This window comes from Macrosteles quadrilineatus, unplaced genomic scaffold (genome assembly GCF_028750875.1).
Source record: "Macrosteles quadrilineatus isolate MER2022 unplaced genomic scaffold, UCM_ALF_1.0 Scaffold_9__3_contigs__length_116548681, whole genome shotgun sequence".
NCBI classification, from domain to species: Eukaryota; Metazoa; Arthropoda; class Insecta; order Hemiptera; family Cicadellidae; genus Macrosteles; species Macrosteles quadrilineatus.
Genome location: NW_026542602.1, coordinates 18,354,075 through 18,374,195, shown reverse-complemented (window position 1 = coordinate 18,374,195; position 20,121 = coordinate 18,354,075). Strand labels below are relative to the sequence as shown.

Here is a 20,121-nt window from a genome sequence, read left to right as displayed (position 1 = left end):
GGGTGCGCCAAAAATATCTGACGGTTTTTGTTTTGTGATAAGTCAGTTGTTATACAAGCTAGAGACCTCGTTGTTGTAGTGAACGATTACTTACGTTATGCCATTTTTAGGTTATGTTTGGTGAAACATCACTTCGTCGAAAGAAAGTTACTGTCTAGTGTGGTGTGGCACGGTTTGGAGTCATCGGACCATATGTTTTTTGAGGATGAAAGTGAGAACACCCCCTATCGCTGTAAACTCGGAACGTTATGTGGAAATACTGAGGGGGTTTTTGGTTCCGCAACTATGAATGTTAGGAGAGATACACATGACCAACACATGGTTTCAACAGGACGGCGCACCTTGTCATACAGCCAGTTATTCAATGACAGTTTCGCGTGAACTCTTTCCCGGTAAAGTGATCTCTTGGTTTGGTGATGTGCTGTGGTCAGCTCGATCCCCAGACTTAATTTTGTGTGACAGTTGGCTATGGGAACACTTAAAAAGCAAAGTGGTTGTTTCGAAATTTTGAACTATCCCTGAACAAGCATGTATCCGGGAAGAGATTGTTTCTATTCATCAGGCGAAGGTGACTGCAAATTTGCAAAAAAAAAATTGAAAGCCTGCGTTTAGGAGAAGGACATCACCTAAGTGATATAATTTTGCATAAGTGAAAATGGCATAGTAGTGTGTACAATATAACATTATTTATTATATCAAATTGTATTTTGTTCTTGAGTTATTTAGTATTAAAAACTGTCAGGTTATTTTGGCGCACCCGTTATCATCACAAATTAAACTTTGTTTGTTTTAACTCATTATTTGCATTAGAGTTTGGTGTTAGGTAATGAATTAGTTTTTACATTTTGCAGTTAAATCCTATAAATCTGTACTTCTGAATTCTTTCCAGCTTTACATAGTATTCGATAAGAATGAAGTCCAAATTTACAAAGTTTTAAGAGTTTGTTATCGCAGACCATGAATTGTACAGTCAGTCAATGTGTACACTTTGAGATAGTGAATCCCTCAAAATTTACAACTTGTGTTAACCAAGCATTTTACCTATTCTGCTAAAAAAGCTGATAAAAGAAGCTGATTTTAATGGCTACATGAAGGATTGCATCCGGTCGCTAAGATGATTTCTTTGTATCGTGATTTGTCACCCATCACATTTGCACATCGCCGCTATATATTGTGAAAGTGAACCCATCTACTCGCCATTCCACATTTGCCAAATTCCTGTTTTGCCACAAGTTGTGGGTGACCTTTTGAAACTTGTAGATTGGCTTGTGGGACAAAGCGAATATTCGGCGAAATCATGCTGCAACAGTCCTGAGCCTGAGAACATCTTTTGGAATTGGATTTTTAATTTTATGTTTTTAATTCCAAAACATTTTGGATCACTCATTTTCAAATGGAATATCTATAGTTAAAGCCAAATTTATCCAATTTTCAGAGCATTTCAGTTTAGAATGCACTTAAATATGTGTAAGAAACTCCTCATAAAATAGATGAGGTTTCTGTTCTGTATCTGTTTAATCTGAGTGAATGAAGAATTTACCAAATCAATCGTTCTGTATTATACCTTAAAGTAGATCATGAACTAGGCCAAAGTGGATGCACTTGAATTTAGTACGTTTTCAATTATGATAAGTAGCTGGGTCTGTGACTGATTGCTGCAGTAGATTGGAAGAACTATATTATAGTTTCCTCTGCGTCCTACAACCACAGGTAAAGCAACTAGTTCAAAACATATCAACATCTACGTTAAATATTTTAAAATTTGCTACTTGTAATAGTATTTTCTCGACAGTAAGATGTAATAAGAAGGATGCAAACACAGCAGTAAAGCAACAAGATATCTTGCACAGCTGACCTGCATTTATGTCCTTAAAAACTAAATTTTATATCCTCTCGATTCAATTTCCTTAACATGTCTAATGCTTTTTATATCCTCTTATACTTATGGCACAAAAGTTACACATGGATTTGCAAAGTACAGCTGTCCACTCCACTTACTCAATTAATGAGAGAAGTTTTTCTTGCTTTTGGTTGGAAAAACAATGATGGAGTGAACCACACTAAGGCCCATTCCACACGAGCGTGAAAACCGCGATTGAATTCCCGTGTGAAGGCACCGAATATTTGTGCAAACTACACGTGGTGGGATCACCGTTGCGTGGAGCGTGTGCGGTGCGAGAAACCTGTCGGGCCATTCTTCACTAGGCGGTTCAGACGCGGGATGGACTTGGTGGAGCTCGGTTGTATAGCTGGGATGATTCAACTCCAGTCATTCGAACTGCTTAGGAAAGAAGAGGCGATTGTGGACATATCCAACACTTTATCGAACAGCCTAACCAGACGGACATTCCATGCCATGTTTTGTGACCACTTGAGGTATAACCGGAAAAGTTTTTCCAGATGTACAGAATTTCTGTCAAGACGTTCCATGAACATGCCAACTTTGTTCCAAGTTTTTGCCTTATATTGCGATCAGAATACTCCTTGCTCTTCATTACAGTGCTACATTATAGTGCAGGCTGAGCCTCTATCTCGCGAAAAAACTGCTCGAACATTGCACCGCACCATAGAACTCAAAAGCAACTGGAACTGGACAATAGATGTCGAGGATTGAAATGCCGCGCGCGGTGATACCGCTACAGGTAGAATGGCTGACGGGATTCCAAACGCGGGATTGACACCGACAACGACGTCAACGCCGTGCTCCCGCCTACTAACACGTCCATCAGCATTGTGAATCCCGCTCGTACCTCTTTCTCAGACGAACAAAATGAGTCTTCGCATGATGCTCCAAGTCTTATGGCTCAATTTATGCAAATTGTAGTAGGACACGGAATTTCTAGGAACAGCGAAGGGAGGGCGGTATTCCCGGCCTACCTGAATCGCCGGGCTCCCAACAATAGCGTTTTTTTGACAAGCAGGTTTAGGATGGGTCCACTCCACCTGCAGACATGGGACTTCAATTTTGATTCCTATTATAGTTTACTTGTTTATGGATATACGTTGGTAAAATTTGGCAAATTTATTTATTTCATCCAATGCTATTGACATAAGGTCAAAAAACACCTTTTACCTTCCCAGTAGCAGCAAACCTAAGCACTTGTTAAATGTAATGTTATTTAAATTGGGAATAAGTCTTACTTATTGAAATATTTTAGTAAAAATGTAATCAGACAAGTTGAAATTCGCATAGTCTGCAGGTTTGCTGCGGCGGGGGTATTTTTGTTATTTTCCAGCTTTGGCTGGATTTGTGTGCTAACCTATCTTGTTTTACTTAACAGTCCCCTAACTAACATATGTTTACAATGAGTAAAAACGTACTTCAAACAAAGAATTCCGCTAAATATTTGTCTGTTTCAGGGGCCATGGGGGACTTGCAGCACTTCTGTTTGAGATGGAACAACTACCAGTCCAGCATCACTTCAGCTTTTGAGAACCTACGAGATGACGAAGACTTTGTGGATGTCACGTTAGCTTGCGACGGCAAGAGTCTCAAGGCTCACAGAGTAGTTCTGTCTGCCTGCAGTCCTTACTTCCGAGAACTGCTAAAGGTGCGTAAAGATTGAATCTTTGGGATGTTACTAGTCTAAATGTCTTGGACTTTGGTGTAAGAGAAACATGTTTGATTCATGGCATATCCACAAAGTTTTGAGGGACCACCTTCCCTTTATAGCATTTGAGTTCCGTTATTTAAAATTTAACGAGTGCCAACTGAGAATTCGCAGTTAAAAAATGTCGACAGGCTCAAAGAGAGCAAAGCCGGCCTTGGGCACTTGCACAAGGTGTGGATGCATAGGGTCTTGCAAATACGGGGGTGAAACACAATATTGTTGGGGATAAACTCTTTTTATGTGTAATGGGCATTGCTTTGAATGTTTGCAGTGGTTCCGCACCACCTAAGACCCACTCTGATAGAGTGAAATGGTTAAAAACTTTATTTGTTTGAGCAATAGATTTCTATAATTTTGTTTGCCAAAAAAACTAGTTTTATTGTCAATAAAATATTAAATTGTTCACTTCAAAGAGTAATAGGCTTACGTCCTCTTAAACTTATTTAACTACTACTGTATCACTTACATTATAGCTAAAGCTTAAGCCTGTATTTTACAGAGTACACCATGCAAACACCCAGTTATTGTGTTACAAGATGTAATATTCGAAGATTTACACGCTCTCGTAGAGTTCATCTACCACGGTGAAGTGAATGTACATCAGAAAGCCCTGCCTTCGTTCCTCAAAACAGCAGAAGTTCTGCGAGTTAGCGGCCTTACTCAACAGTCTGAATCCAAGGAAGAGGTAATGGAAGTAGATAAGAAAAATAATAACTGATAGAAACATTAGATAGAAACTTAGGATTTTGGGATTTACTAGTACTGTTACTATGCTTCACTTGTCTAAGGCACTGCCTCACCGTCCAGGGCACCGTAAATCAAGAATTGCAATTTTTGTCTGGATTGTACCTCATGAAGAATTCACCAGTCTGTGGTGAAGCTCGATGGTAGAGGCCTACCAAAACATAACATAAAACGGATTGGGAGAAAATTAATAGCTTGATTTCATTGTGGTTCACAACTCAAATCAGATATTTTACTACTGGTTACCCAACCTTACTGTGTGTGTGTCCACAATTTTTTTTTTAAGGATTTTTATTTTCAGCATTATAAGAATTGAGGAATACATGATAAAATAACATAATTAAATCAATGTACGACCCTGGGACTAAGAGGGTTGGTTAAAATAAAAAAAGTTAAATTACATCAAGTGTGTTTGATTAAGTGCATACCCCATTGTTAGTGTCTGGGTAGCCATGTTATGGTACTCTCTATATATCTGAAGGCGGAAGGTTCCAGGACTGGATGGATTCAGTACCCATCCACTTTAAATAGTACTAAGACCAGAGTTTGAACCGCTACAGCCTTAAAAAAAAAAAGGTAAAATGCTAGTAGTATGTAAGACATAAACACAAACACTACTTAGTCAATTTTTCTTTTACCTTAGGCTGGAGAAAAAGGAAAAGAAGGTTTAGAGGAGAAGGAGAACTGGCTGGCGTACAGACGCACCCCAACCACCAGCGCCCCTACCACCAATCACCCGCAGTTCAGGCATCGTGAGCGCAGACCTTCCAACTCAGAAAATACAGACACTCAGGTATTTGAAGAACTCACAGCTTGAATAAGAATGGTTCTAATTCAAATTATGTTACCTCTAAGCCATTAGGAAATAATTAAATTATTATTGCCTAATAATAACGAACAAATATGACCATCAAAATAAAGGAGAGCTGTCTGATAGTCAGGCCCGGTGAACCCGGGCCCATTGGTGCAAGAGGTTTTCGGTTTGTTGGGCGCGCAAGGTTGTGAAAAATTGACCTGCAAGGAAGGGGAAAGGGTGCAAAATTATCCCCTGGGCACGTAGCCTAACTTGTGCAAACTACGGGCCTGCTGATAGTACTAAATAATCTAACATTTTGTGGAAACATAATCAATTATCCTCTCACCTTATTATGAAGTCATTATAAAGTTTGGGAAAATGTAGTGATAAACAAGTAAACATTCTAATAAAAAATATGTTACCAGAAAAAAAAAAATTAATTTGAAAATTCTGGAGAGACATTTGTGTTTTTTTAAACGTCCAACACTAGACGTGCCTGCGCTCTGTGTAATAAGTGGCCCAAAGTGGGTATAAAGCAAGGGAATTTCATCCGGCTAGAGTTGGCCAATCAAAACCAAAGTACTTCTTTTTAATTGGGAAATGAGGGACTTATATGCAAATCGCACAGTTTAATAGGGTTCAAAACTAGTTTCCAGTCAAAAGTGAATAGAGTCAAAATGAATCTAGTGCCAATAGCCATTTAACCTCTTAAAGGTTATATTTTAAAAATAAATCTGACATGTTTAAGGCAATATTTTAGTAAAATCCAATCTGAATTCACCTAGTCTGCAGGTTTGCTGCGACGGGGTAGTTAAAATTACATTCTGTGATCAAAACAAAAATCAGTAACAGTACCGGTAACTTATCTAACTAACATGAAATGTTCACTAATATTTTGCTACGATTGACATGGTAAAGCTCTGTTTTAAAAACATCTACAAGCTACCCAACTGTCAGTCAATATATTAAAAGATTGATTTTTGACACGTAAAACTATTTACTGTACTTTAAAATATTTAATTATTTATATTAAATTTTAAAACAATGTCGCTTTTAGGAGAGCAATTCAGTTCCATCAAAGAAAATAAGGACAGAGTCCAATTCAGCTCACGAGCAAAATCAGCAGGCACAAAACAACCACCAAGACAAGGACGACTCTGAACCTCCGGTAGACTTCTCAAAAGTAAAGAAACAAGATGCAGAGAGCAGCAGTCCAGGGCCTGGGAGGGAGAGGGAGAGGGAGCGAGAAAGAGAACGAGAAGGGAGAGATGAGAACCACTCCCATGCTCCCGTCAAGTCAGAGCCTGTGGAAATGGGAGGAGGGGGAGAACCTGAGGACAGCAACGAGTCAGCTGTCATCAGCGAGCCGCAGATTGTAACTACAGAACATGATGACAGCATTCCTAGCGGACCACACCAGAACTACTTCGACAGCAAACTATTCGCAGTCGCCGGGGCTTCCTTCAACTTCAGTATGGCAGCAGCCCTAGCGGCTGACTCTTTAGCAGGTTTGTACCTTGCAATCTGTCATATATATCCATGTGTTAAAGTAAAGTCGTTAAACTTTTGCTTTGAAACAGTGCGCACCAACATAAAATCCCTATATGCACTTTCTTTAGGTGATTTTTAGGACAGCTACAAATAAATATAAGTATAGTAGTAATAAATTCTAAGACAGAAACGTAAAACAAAAGTATTATTATTTTGAGTTGATATTAAAAATCTATATAGGTACATTCATTTCCTAACATAAATCGTTATACAGTATGTCGGTTCAAATAGTTTCAACATTTGGCTCTTCTAGACTTGCATTTTTAGAGTCTTTTTTCGAAATTCGTTCTCTTCTTTGAGGTGTAGACATTCTTCTGTACTTTGCATGCTTCGAAAACACAAAGTAACCAGTGTTTTGATTGTTTTCATCTTGAATATTTGTACTTGAACTGTTTGTAGGTGAAACCGTATTTGTATCATTTGTATCAAGTACAGAAATACTATCTTTGTCACTAATTTGTTTCATCGATATATCTCTCATTTGGGTCATGTTTTCCAAGATTCCAGCTTGTGGATTTTTAGTATCTTCATTGTGAAATCGACTGCTGGAATTAAATCCTTGAAAATAAGAATTATTGTTTGCATTTTGTACTTTCATCGACTTTGTAGTTGTCACTTTTGAAAGAATACTTGTAGTTTTTCCCATACTTTTTACTGCCTTTGTAAATTCCAATTTATTGAGGTCAGCAGTTGCTATTTTTACATTTCTCTTCCTTGTTTCCTTCTCATTATCCTTTTTCTCTGAAATGTTCAACGGTTTTAAATTAACTGGTGTTTTTGGGTACAAATGTGTTGTTTCTTGAGTGTTATCAGAAGTATTTTCAACTTTAAGATTTTTTACTTGTTTTAAATTCATCTTTTTACTTCTACGACTATTTTCGGTATATTCAGACTTGCGTACTACGTTGGATCTATCAAATTCATCAACTCCAGTTGTTGTCTTGATATCCAATCTTACATTTTTCCCAATATTTTTAGAGTTATTTATATTCATGCTGTTTGCAAATTTCTTTAAACCGTACTGGTCACTTTTATCTTTTAATGATAAGCTTCCGACTTGAGAAGAAAGATTCCCTAATCTTATAGTTGATCGTCCTTTGTCGATTATTTTAGTTGGATCTTCAAGCTGACTTGCTCCACGCTGATTGGCCACGTTTAATTTTGCCTGTTGCGAAACATTAGTTATCTTCTTGCTTCTAACACTTTTTGGCGAAAAAGGTGTTTTACTTGACTTTCTTACAAGTTTTATGCTAGAACTTTCAACATTAATGGGAAACTTCTGGGATTTTACAGGTTCTGATTCATCTCGCTCTATCTTATCAAGTTGTTCCTCTGAATTAACTTTGTATTCTGAAACATTGTCCTTTTGGTTTGATATTGTTCTGGACAGTTCAGACATTTTTGAGAAAGTATTTTTTAACAAATCTAAGCTTTCTCCTACTGTAGTGTCATTTGTTGTATGGGATTTGTCATATTGTTTATACATTTTTTGAATATTTTCTAAAGCTTGTTTAAGTTTATCATCGTTTTCAGAAATTAAATTGGTCAAATCATTTACAGTTTTTCTGTGTTTAAAGCTGTAACTTGTACGTCTAGGTCCATTTGTTGTTTTTGAATCAATTTTTAAATCTTCAGATTGAACGCCCGAAATTGGTAGTTCATGTTGTTTAAAACTATTAGGAGTTTGTTTTTTGTAAAAATCCTTGTTTTCATCATTGTAGTTCATTCTGTCAATGATGGTATTCTTAGAACTTGGACCATTTTCCAAGTTTATGTTTTTTCCTGTGTACCTCAAGAACATGTCATTTAAAGACGGCAAGTCAAAATTATTCTTAGGATGGTTTCTATTTGCATCGTTTGATTTATGACTCCTTGCTTGACTAGTGTGTTCTACAGGGGGAGAAGTTCCATCATCACCAATGTCAAGGCTCTCAGTTAATCTATCTTCAAAGTTTTTATAACTCTCACACTTGTTGCTAAATACGCCTCTCAACATATTCAAAACAGTTGATTTTACCTCTGTGTAACTATTTAAAATATCAACTTCTTTGGTGTATTTATCTGTTATGAATTTGTCAATATCTCTCTCGTGATTTTCAAATTGTTCTTTGTCATTTGTTTTATCCTCTTTAAATTTATTACTATAATTTTCTGGAGTTGATATTGTTGGCTCAAAGTTAGAATTTGCTCCTGGATGTGGAATATGTGGACTGTACGGGATAGGTTCAAAATGGTTTCCAAATTTAGGGTCCTCAATAAGCGGATTTCCAAGATTTTGAGGGTATCGTAAGTACCCTGAGGCATCTTCATATTGATTTTGATGGAGTTGTGCTGTGTATCCATTGTTTTGTTGGAGTTGTGCTGTATATCCATTGTTTTGTTGGAGTTGTGTTGTATATCCATTGTTTTGATGGATTTGTGCTGTATAGCCATTGTTTTCCAAGACCCCACAAGAGCCAACCCGTCCAAAGTTATTTTTAACACTTTGTTGTGTCAGTAACTCACTATTGTTTAAATTGTAATTAGTAGTCATGCTGCAGTCTTTGAGCGGTAACAGTTTAAGTAATGATTCATATGAAATGATTCTAGCTGATTATTAATTATTTTTTAAATTTCTCAAAATCAATTCACTCATTTTATAAAAATAGCATATTTATTTTTTACTGGAAATTTCTTTGATTATACTTTATGTCCTCCATTCCTTTGTCATACCATTGATAAATTATTATTGCAGCCAGTCTAAAACAATTTCAAACCTAAAATGTCAACAGATTTTTTATTCTGTATGAATATTTGCTAGTTTATGTTATCAACGCTTTTCTGTATTGCAGGGCTCAATAATCAAGGTCACGTTGGCAGTGGAAATGAACTCGTTCCTGCAGGCACCTCCCAAGGTAAGAGAAAAATGTATAGAACCTGCAAAATGATAAATTATCAGTAGATGTACCATGTTCAATAAATTTGTTGTCTTGAAATGGTAAAGGTTGAACTGTGGTATAGGAAGTGGCTGGAAAGTAACGACTCAAATTTTTGGTAGGCCAATCAACAGACGGCGAAGTTAATGGCATCATGTTTTATAATAATCATCTGTTATCTCATTTCCCATTTACATTCCACCAGCTAAAAACCATAGTCCGTTCAAACAAGGTACAAATTTGGTTCCTGTCACATCTTGCTGAGTTTCTTGGAAGAAAAATGTTAATTATATGAGGGAATAAAAAGATCAGTGCAGACTTTGCCATTCCATTGTTGATTTATTGAGTTTAGTAGTCTTGTGTACTAAGGTTTTCAACAGCAGAGGGGTTTTCTGTTAAATTTAAAATTTCACAAATAACCTTTCTTTGTAGTTCTTGAAGGATTGTTGAAATTTGAGGCATTGGTACAATTTGTATACAAACTTACCTTAACCGAATATTTTTATGCAAAACCAGTCTCATTGACTAAATTAATTTGTCAACACCTACAATCTGATTGAAAACACAACAGTACTGTAATCATTAAGGATGGAGTTGCCTATTTATTAATTTTTATGTTTTTAACTGGAATATCTATTGAAAACGTTTATGCCATCTTTCCAAAGTTATCGGATGTGTTTAAAAGACTTTGTATGTTTTTAAAATACTTGTATTTGGCATTCACTCATAGCATGTAGGGGCAAACATCTATCACTTGCGGATTTGAACAGTTTTACTAAAACATTTAAGGTTTTAAAATTTTATGTTCAATTAAGACATACCATTTAGACACACTATGCAGAACACAAGATCTGACGACAACAGGCCCAACAGGGGGTATTTACTCAGGGGAGGTATAGAAGAGCCTACGATGATAGCTGTGGACTTCTTATTAGCTGAAGGAACGCCATTACCGTAACAATACGATCTGTGGCCATTGGCCTCGGTAGTCTAGTGGTCAGCGTGCCGGGCTGATATGCTGAAAGTCCCGGGTTCGTATCCCGCTGGTAGCATTAACATTTTGTCCAAGATTTTTTCATTATCAGCAAGTTTGGTTGATTTGGTTATGACAGTTTAACTTTATTATTAAGTCATTATAAAATTTTAATTGAGCAATTTCAAGTTTTATTTAATAAACAGAATTATTTTTTTATTACTTAACTTTTGTTATATTATTTCATTATGAGCAAGTTTGGTTAGTTCGGTTAGGTTATGATAGTTTAGTTTTATAATAAAAACATTATAAAATTGAATTTGAGGCATTTATAATTTTATTTTATGGCAATGAAGGTTTACTACAATGAACATTTTATGAACAGAACTATTTTTGCAATTAGTAAACCTTCATTGCTCTCTACTACAGCGCTGTTCACGGAGGAATTTTGAACTAATGCCTCATTCGTACCTCCCCTAAGTCAGACCCCCCAACAGGGCATGTGAACAGGCTACAGTTTCAAACACAACAGAACTATTGTTGACACTTTACAACTGTTGTAAAGCTAGCTGGAGAGTAAGGGGGATGTTTGGCAACCAGACCATGACACATTTGACTTTAAAGATATGTAGTTTTCAAATTGATCAGCCTTGACACCTTTAATATCGACTTTAAGCCTTAAGGATTGTATCGTTGGGCTTATGAAAAAAATATTCCCGTTACTTTCTTGGCACTTCTCAAATTCTAGAACAGTTTAATTTTGATGAGTCCACGTCAATTGAATGTTATTTTACTATTAATACAACAAGCCAATAACAACTTTTATTATAATAATCTGCAGTGACTGTGAGTTTTAAAAATACATCATAATAATAAATCAATATCAATATCGGTACTAATCATAGCAGTGAAGAGATCCAATTTTAAACATTCAAACTGAATATTGATGGGGTTGAGATGCGATTAAAACACAGCGTTTTAGACTTTTGTTGGTAATTTTTACCGCAAGTCATAGATTGGCCTATTGGGACCTTCAAATGGCTATGTTTAAGTTTATGGATGTAAAATTCTATTGATAGCTATTAAATGTTTCAGCACATATTTTTCAAATTTCTTTACAAATACGCTTAATGAATTTTATTAATGACTTTTTGTCATCAGACATCATAAATAATAATAATACAAATGTTTAGCCAACGACGTTAAAAGCAGAATGGATTTATTTTACTTTGATATATTTCAATTAACCTATTAATTATTACAACCACAAATTCATGCAAACTGTATTGGATAAAGAGGAATATTGATTGTTATTTTATTGTATGTGTATTGCAACATTGCATTGCTTTAAATAAATTTTATAATAGAAAAATTATATTGCAATTATATATTATATTGCAAAGCAGGATCAAAACTTGATCAATATTCAAAGCTTGATTTTTTTTGTTTGATCAAAGTAAAGCATACTGGTAACTAAATCAATTGGTATTTAATTACAAAACCAAACCCTTATTTTATAATTTTTAGTAATACTATTTTTTTAAGCTAATCCAAAAAAATGTTAGTTTTATTTTAAGTTAATCATAACGGCAGACTCCAGACTCTAAAAGTACAAATTCAGTAAGGTGTTAAAAACCTTAAATTTGTTCACTTCATTGAACTACAAGGAATAATGAAATATTTAACTATGACAGTGTTCAATATTATTAACTCACCTAAACTCTAATTAATCTCTCCATAAATATTTAATTTAAAAAGCTGACAAATACAGAAAAATCACAGCGTTCAAATAAACTGGCCTTAACTCAGATTAAAAAATGTTGAATCTACTATGCTTTCAATATTTCTTATCATTGTATAGTTATATTTGTGATTAGATTGCTCATTTAAGATAATATTTAAAGAGATAAAAGTATCTCCCTAACTTAGTTTTATCCAGTGTAGTGTGGTTGTTGTTTGAGTAATAATTGTTGTGTAATTTATTAGCATAATGTAAATAAAAAAGATATGTGCCATTTTTCTAAACATTTAGGTATCACATTAGGTTATTTTACTTAAACAAATTTGCAAACTACCTAAACTTGTTTTGCTACTTTAACTCTAGGTTCTGCAGATAGAGATAGATAGAGGTTTACCGTGCCAGAGGAGTCAGGTAAACCTTTTGAATATTGGGGAAAGATAGAAAAAGAAAAAGGATATCTAATAGTGAAAACGATATCATGGAATCACAATCTGATGTTGTGAAAAAAACTGGGAAAAAAGTGGCAAAGAAATTGCATGGGACTGGTAATTCTGGGAAAAATCCTTCGATCAAAACTGAAAAAGATAATTCAGCAAATGTAAGTAATAGTAAGAAAGTATATAAATATGGAGAAGAAACCTCAACAACTTACAATGAGTCATCTGAACTTGCAAACTCAACCTCGTCTAGCTATTTATCCTCGTTTTTTAGGTCTGTTACATTGTTCGTTCGATCAGAAACATTTTTAACAATAGCAAAAAGAGTTTGGCTTACACTATTTTGTGAAGTTATTGCAAAACTCATAACCAACCTATGTGTGAAATATTTTAAAACAAATAACAAAAAATTGCGAGACCAGTCCGATGATTCTAATTTCAAAACAACTCCAGTTTTTGTTTTAGCCAATGGAAACTCTGGATTGGTGAACAAGGGTTTATCACCCGGTCTTGGACAAAATGCTCCTGCTCAAATTCCAGATGTATCAGTTGATGAATTCATCAAGCAGTTAAGTTTAGCTGTTAGACAAAAATCCAATGCCGATAAAGAAACCAAGCCTAGTGAGCAAACAAACAATTCACCTTTAAGTGAAACTGTTAGACCAATGCAACCTAAAAATGTAATGACAACAGTTGATAGCAAGAACAAAAGTGTAGAAGTTAATGACAAAGAGATCCTTAGGAGTCCACTATCAATCATTATCCGTAATGAAAAAGGTAGTGCGAGTGAAAAAAACAAAATTGGTCCGACATTTAATCCCACTCCAGCTATATCTACATTAACTGTAAATAAAGTTTCTAGCGAAGAAGAAACTAAAGATAGATCAATATCAACTGAGAAAGAAACTTATAGGAATGAAGAACTTAAAGGTAGATCAACCACTACTGACAATGAAGATCCTAGGAATGATAAAACTATGGACGGATCAACATCCACTGAGAATGAAAGTGCTAGGAATGATGACACTAAAAGTAGACCAAGTAAAACTACTGAAAATGAAGATCGTAGCAATGAAGAAACTGAAGATAAAGCAACTACTACTACTGAAAATGAAGATATTATGATTGAAAAACCTGAAGATGGATCAACTACCACTACTGTAATTGGAAGTCACAGGAATGAAGAAACTAAAGATATGCCTAGAGTATCTACTGGTACCTCAGGCAGCAGGATAAAAAAAACTATACATACATTAAAATCTACTAATGATAACAGTTCTAAGAGTACTGAAACCAAAGATTCGACATCTATAGAGAATATAAGTTCTAGGAATGAAGATACTAAAGGAACATCAACATCTAACAAGAAAGAAGATGCAACAAATGAAGAAACTAAAGTTACATCAACATCCAACAAGAAAGAAGATGCAACAAATGAAGAAACTAAAGTTACATCAACATCCAACAAGAAAGAAGATAAAAAGAATGAAGTAACTAAAGTTACATCAACATCTAACATGAAAGAAGACACAAAAAATGAAGGAACTATAGGTACATCAACATCGAACAAGAAAGAAGATGCAAAGCATGAAGAACCTAAAGTTACACCAACAACTAATAAGAAAGAAGACGCAAAGAATGAAGAAACTAAAGTTACATCAACATCTAATATGAAAGAAGACACAAAGAATGAAGTAACTAAAGTTACATCAACATCTAACATGAAAGAAGACACAAAGAATGAAGGAACTATAGGTACATCAACATCTAACAAGAAAGAAGATGCAAAGAATGAAGAACCTAAAGTTACACCAACATCTAACATGAATGAAGACCCAATCAATGAAGAAACATCTAACATGAAAGAAGACACAAAGAATGAAGAAACTAAAGTTACATCAACATCTAACATGAAAGAAGACACAAAGAATGAAGGAACTATAGGTACATCAACATCTAACAAGAAAGAAGATGCAAAGAATGAAGAACCTAAAGTTACACCAACATCTAACATGAATGAAGACCGAAAGAATGAAGAAACTAAAGTTACATCAACATCTAACATGAAAGAAGACACAAAGAATGAAGAAACTAAAGTTGCATCAACATCTAGCATGAAAGAAGATAAAAAGAATGAAGAAACTAAAGTTACACCAACACCTAATAAGAAAGAAGACGCAGAGAATGAAGAAACTAAACATACATCAACATCTAACAAGAAAGAAGATGCAAAGAATGAAGGAACTATAGGTACATCAACATCTAACAAGAAAGAAGATGCAAAGAATGAAGAACCTAAAGTTACACCAACATCTAACATGAATGAAGACCGAAAGAATGAAGAAACTAAAGTTACATCAACATCTAACCTGAAAGAAGACACAAAGAATGAAGAAACTAAAGTTGCATCAACATCTAGCATGAAAGAAGATAAAAAGAATGAAGAAACTAAAGTTACACTAACACCTAATAAGAAAGAAGACACAGGGAATGAAGAAACTAAACTTACATCAACATCTAACAAGAAAGAAGATGCAAGAAATGAATCCAAGTCTGCTAAGAAAAAAGATTCTGGTCTTACTGTTGAAAGTGGTCTAGAGGAGAATAAACCCAGTAAAGGAAAAAGAGATGCTCCATCTAGGAAATTGGCCGGTAAAAATGGCAATCAAAATCTTAACGATAAAAAAAATATTGGACTAACTGAGTTTAATGATGACCCTTTGATATCAGTTGATACTCCTGAAGACAAAAAAAGATTTCGTAAGGAAACAGTAGGACATAAATCAAAAACAGGTGGAAGTTATTCTCGTCCATAGTAGAATAAATCATAATTATTAAATCATGCACAGGACGGCACATGATATAATAGTAATACAAACTTTTTATTAATTACCAAAAGCAAGTTTCAAAGATGAGATTGGCATTTATGGCAAATTGGTGTAAGGCAAGTTCAAAGTAGCCTACAAATTGGTATTATATAAAAATTACAAAACTGTAAGCTTAAGAACAAAGAAATCTTTAAAAAAAATGCTAAATTAATTGTAAACACGTCAAACATTCAAAACATTTATTTAAATGCTTAGATTGATTTAGGTAGATAAAACGGATTGCACCACTGTATTGTGTTATAAAAGGTAATAAAAATTATTTCTCAATTTTAATCAGTCTTAAAACAATTTTCATTCGATAAGCATTAATTGATAGGAGTTAAAAATAGATTTTTATAAATATATAAGAGGAAAATCATTTAAAAACTAACATTGTAAATTATTCCTTAAGAAAGATTATGTTCAATTTTTTTAGCAAATAATATGTATACAAAATGCACTTTAACTAACTTTTGTACTCTGTAGTAATAGTGTCATTAAATTAAAATGACATTTTAGGTTGGTAGACTAGTTAGTTCACTAGAGTTTTTTTAAAGATTTAGTTTAAGAATTTTTAGTATGAACTTTCACTATTTTATTGGCTATCTATATTCAACTACAATGGTGATCTTTCTTCATTAACAAAAATTGTAAATAATAAAAAAATATATTAAATAATAAATAAAGCAACAGTTATTTTACTTGATAATATTTCACCTCTAATAACTAACAATGCCCTTTTGGACGCTTAATCAACTTTAGAATTATTAGTATTTATGGTATTATAGTTATATACCATTCATTTTGAAAGCCATAGCCTGAAAAAATCCTATATACAGAAATAAATTATGAGACTCCATAAATTAAGGTGTTCAGTGTACCTCCCGTTGCGGGTAAGCAAGCTAGTGCAAATCTTAGACAAACCCTGTGATATTTCCTTCTTCCTCTACCCCTATCCTATTTCTATTTATAGCTGGTTCTCACCCCTAAGCAACAATTTATCTCATCATAGTAGCTGAAAACAAGGTAAAGGTAAATCTACGCTCCCACCAAGTACACGTCACATTCTGTGATTAGATTTCTGTAGTTTAAGGCGTTAACTGCTATTTAAGTTCATTGATAGTTGATAGACGTGGATAAATGTAAGTGATTGGATGTAGAAAACTTTTGTTAAGGGTTGGAGGGAGTTTGAAGGTGGTCTTGAATATTTGCACCATGTTTATGTTTTCTTCATACTGTCAACTGTGGTTGTTCATCAGTCTTGCTTGAAACAGTGGCCAAAGTTAGAGGAAATTTTAAAGCGAACCACTTAATTATAAAACAAGAGATTTCTGAACTGATGAGACTATAAAGGACGATGGTAAATTCTGGTAGTCTTAAGCTTGTCGATCAGCAAACAAGGTTTTCTCAACTTCATCACTGTATCCCCTCTAACAGTCTTATAGTGCACATACGAGAAAGCCACCTAAGCACATTATCTACATCGTAACATTTTTCTGAATGCAAATCTGTCAACTGACATTGAAAAAGTAAAGAAGACACAAACTCTTGAAAAGTTTCTACCTCATTAAATTATTGTCTTTTAGCAGCTTTCAAACATCTAAGATGTTAAAAGAGTGGACCTATCTATACCTACCTTTATGATTAAGTTGTTTACTTACTTTTGGTGTATACTATACACAAAAACACAAGTATTAGATGAGTAGGAACTGAGTCATAAGTTAGGTACTCCTTGTTATTTTATTGGTGTTAGTTGTTTGTTGGTCTATTCATAAATGGACGTTAGTTTATGAAATTAATTACCTATGCTTAGAAATGCTACACTTTAAAGTGGCAATAAATATAGAAATGGTAGGTTTTAACTAGGAAAGATTTACTAATGACTAGTGAGGTTCCCAATAATGTGGGAACTGGGATCTGATTTGACCTTAGTCGAGGCACGACCTAGAATGTAATCATATTAAAAAACAAATCCATGTCGTAAAAACTCAAATTTTTGCAAGTCATGGTAGAAAATTTGTGCACTAATTTTTTAAATAACTTCATCTTATCATCACCAATATGACCCAACTGGTCTAGTGTTAAAACAAAAACCTTCTGTCCTGTAAGTTGGGTCTAAATATTACCAATTACTAATATACTGTAATTTTTAACTGTGTTTTTATGGCATATAACCAAATATTTATATAAGCTGTTTTGATTATAAGATATTGAGAGAAAAGGATTTTTGTGAGGAACGCAGACCTACCTGAATAGGAAAGAGTTTATTTCAGCACTAAAAACAGAACAATTTACACTATAATATACAAAAATTAGAATATTCCACTGTCAATGAGAGCATATTCAACTGAGGATGGTTTGAGTTGGAGAATTTACACTCTTTTAATGTATATAGTGTAACGTTTTGTGTTTCTTCTTGTGCCAGCGTGTACTCTTTCCCATACAAGTAATCCTGCTGCATTCACAAAATTCTTAAAACCTACACTCTATGTTTGATCCTTAACTTATATACCAAATCTATCTATAAAACAATACCACAAATTTATGAATATAAGATCAAATTTAAATTCATAATTGCCTTGCATAAAATATGGATGAAGATAACTCCCGAGTTGAGTGACTGACATAATTATAGTTGGGTGAAGTGGCAGTGTTATCAGGTAGGCTGAGAAGTGATGTTGGTTAGGTTCGGCTCGCTGTCAATGCCCTGTCTGCGGCAGAGGTCTCGCTAGCTACGCAACACTACAACGCCACATTCAGGATATCCACTGCTCTCAGACACGTCAGTTCTGGTGTCATCGATGCCGCAAGCCCTACCGCACCCGCAACAGCCTTCTCGTACACAACTCCAAGTACCATCCCAAAAACAGAGACTGGAACAGAGTGTAGTCAAGTGATGAGAAAAACAGTTTACTTTTTGAGTTAAATAATCTGTAGCGGTGATTGAAACAAAGGGTATGCAGTATGTGTAAGCACAACTGTTAGAGCAAGAGCCAGCAAAGAAGTTGACACCATTTGTACTTTATTTACATTTTCAAGAACAGAGATGTTGAACTGTAACAAGACCAATAATGTGAATTCTTCAAAAAACATTTTTTAAATTTAATTTACTATTGTACTGGTTAAACAACAAATACAAAGCTTTGGTTTTCAAAGAGCAGGCCTATACATCTTGTGTATGCACAACAATTAGTGTTAAGATACAGCATCAAAACTGAAACTATTTTCTTGCTCCTAAAAAGTGTAAGTAACAAAATATTTAAGTAGCTAGTTAAATTATCCTGGGTTTGCAGCTCAAAATTTCTAAAAAAAGTAACACAACCTGTCTAGAACGGCACAAGCTAGTTTAACACCAAATTCAATTAACCTACTTAAAAATAATCTTGTCACTTTTTTTGGTCCCTGGCTCTTGATCAAAACAGTATGTAGCTATTTCAATTAATCTGATTTAGTCAACAAACCTAACCAGAGAAAAGTTCTTTTTAGGAACATAATCAATTGAACACTCAGGTTTATAAGGACTTTTTTTCCAAATTACTGTTGGGTCTTTTGTTATCTTTTTATACCTAACAAGCCAAGAGCAAGTGAGAAATCTGTGCATTGTAATTTTCAATTCTAAAATATATCCAAGGAAAATGTATGATTTTGCTTTCAGTAAAACCATCGTTTGATATTTTTAAGTCCGCTAATTAATTTTCATTATCTCTAAATGTTTAGCAAGTTTTGCATTTCAATGAATGCACATAACATTACTTAAGCTCAGCCCATTTGAGTAGGTTTGTTGAAATATAAATATTTCTGTAAATACATAATACCGTACTGAAAACTTTCTTTGTCAGTTAATATTGAAGATTAAAAGTAAAATGTAATATAATTGTATAAACGATAAGTAGGGATCGGTAAAGTTGTAATTAATTATACTCAACTGTTAGTTTTACAATAAATAAATAGGCCTATACAATTACAACATTTGTCCCATACCATTTATAGTATATGTAACAATACAACTTTTTGTTTGAACAAAATTAAATGAATAAAAATTGTACATGTACAGAATGTTTTATTGAGCCAAGATGGTTTGTAAGATCAATATTGTGAAAGTAAAAGTCTGGATTATGTATTGTAGCATGTAGAATACACATACTGCAATGTATTTGTCCTTGTGTCAAATTATTGTATGTTTTGACTCAGAAAACTGTTGCTGAACTTAAATGTCCTCAATCACAATATATCAGTTCCTCCATGTATTATATGTTACAAACCATCTGCTCAAAGTGTATTCAACATGTAAAATATACAAACAAATGCCGCTTGAACAATAAAAAAGTCTTAAGTATGGTTTATAATACCTCCTAAAAATATGTGCTTTCTTCTTTACAACATTTAAGATCATTATCACCTTAAGTAACCTAAGTGTAACCAACCCTAGTAGCAAGGACACATTGTAAATATTTGTAAAATATTACCTGTTGTTAAAATAACTTTT

General features: G+C 34.1%; 1 protein-coding gene across 6 annotated transcripts in view; it reads left to right on the top strand.

Moving 5' to 3' along the window:
* LOC129002188 (broad-complex core protein-like) overlaps positions 1–20,121 on the top strand; it is an 81,503-nt gene that overhangs the window by 50,053 nt on the left and 11,329 nt on the right. For 5 of the 6 annotated variants that reach the window (XM_054429816.1, XM_054429815.1, XM_054429814.1 and 2 more), the window contains exons 2-6: positions 3,361–3,551; positions 4,111–4,296; positions 4,999–5,148; positions 6,209–6,659; positions 9,534–9,596. In XM_054429816.1, the coding sequence (XP_054285791.1) occupies positions 3,366–3,551; positions 4,111–4,296; positions 4,999–5,148; positions 6,209–6,659; positions 9,534–9,596 (1,036 nt within the window). In that variant the 5' untranslated portion in view covers positions 3,361–3,365. Of the gene's footprint in view, positions 1–3,360; positions 3,552–4,110; positions 4,297–4,998; positions 5,149–6,208; positions 6,660–9,533; positions 9,597–18,321; positions 18,543–20,121 lie in introns of those variants that run through there. The other variant, XM_054429817.1, reaches the window with a different exon arrangement.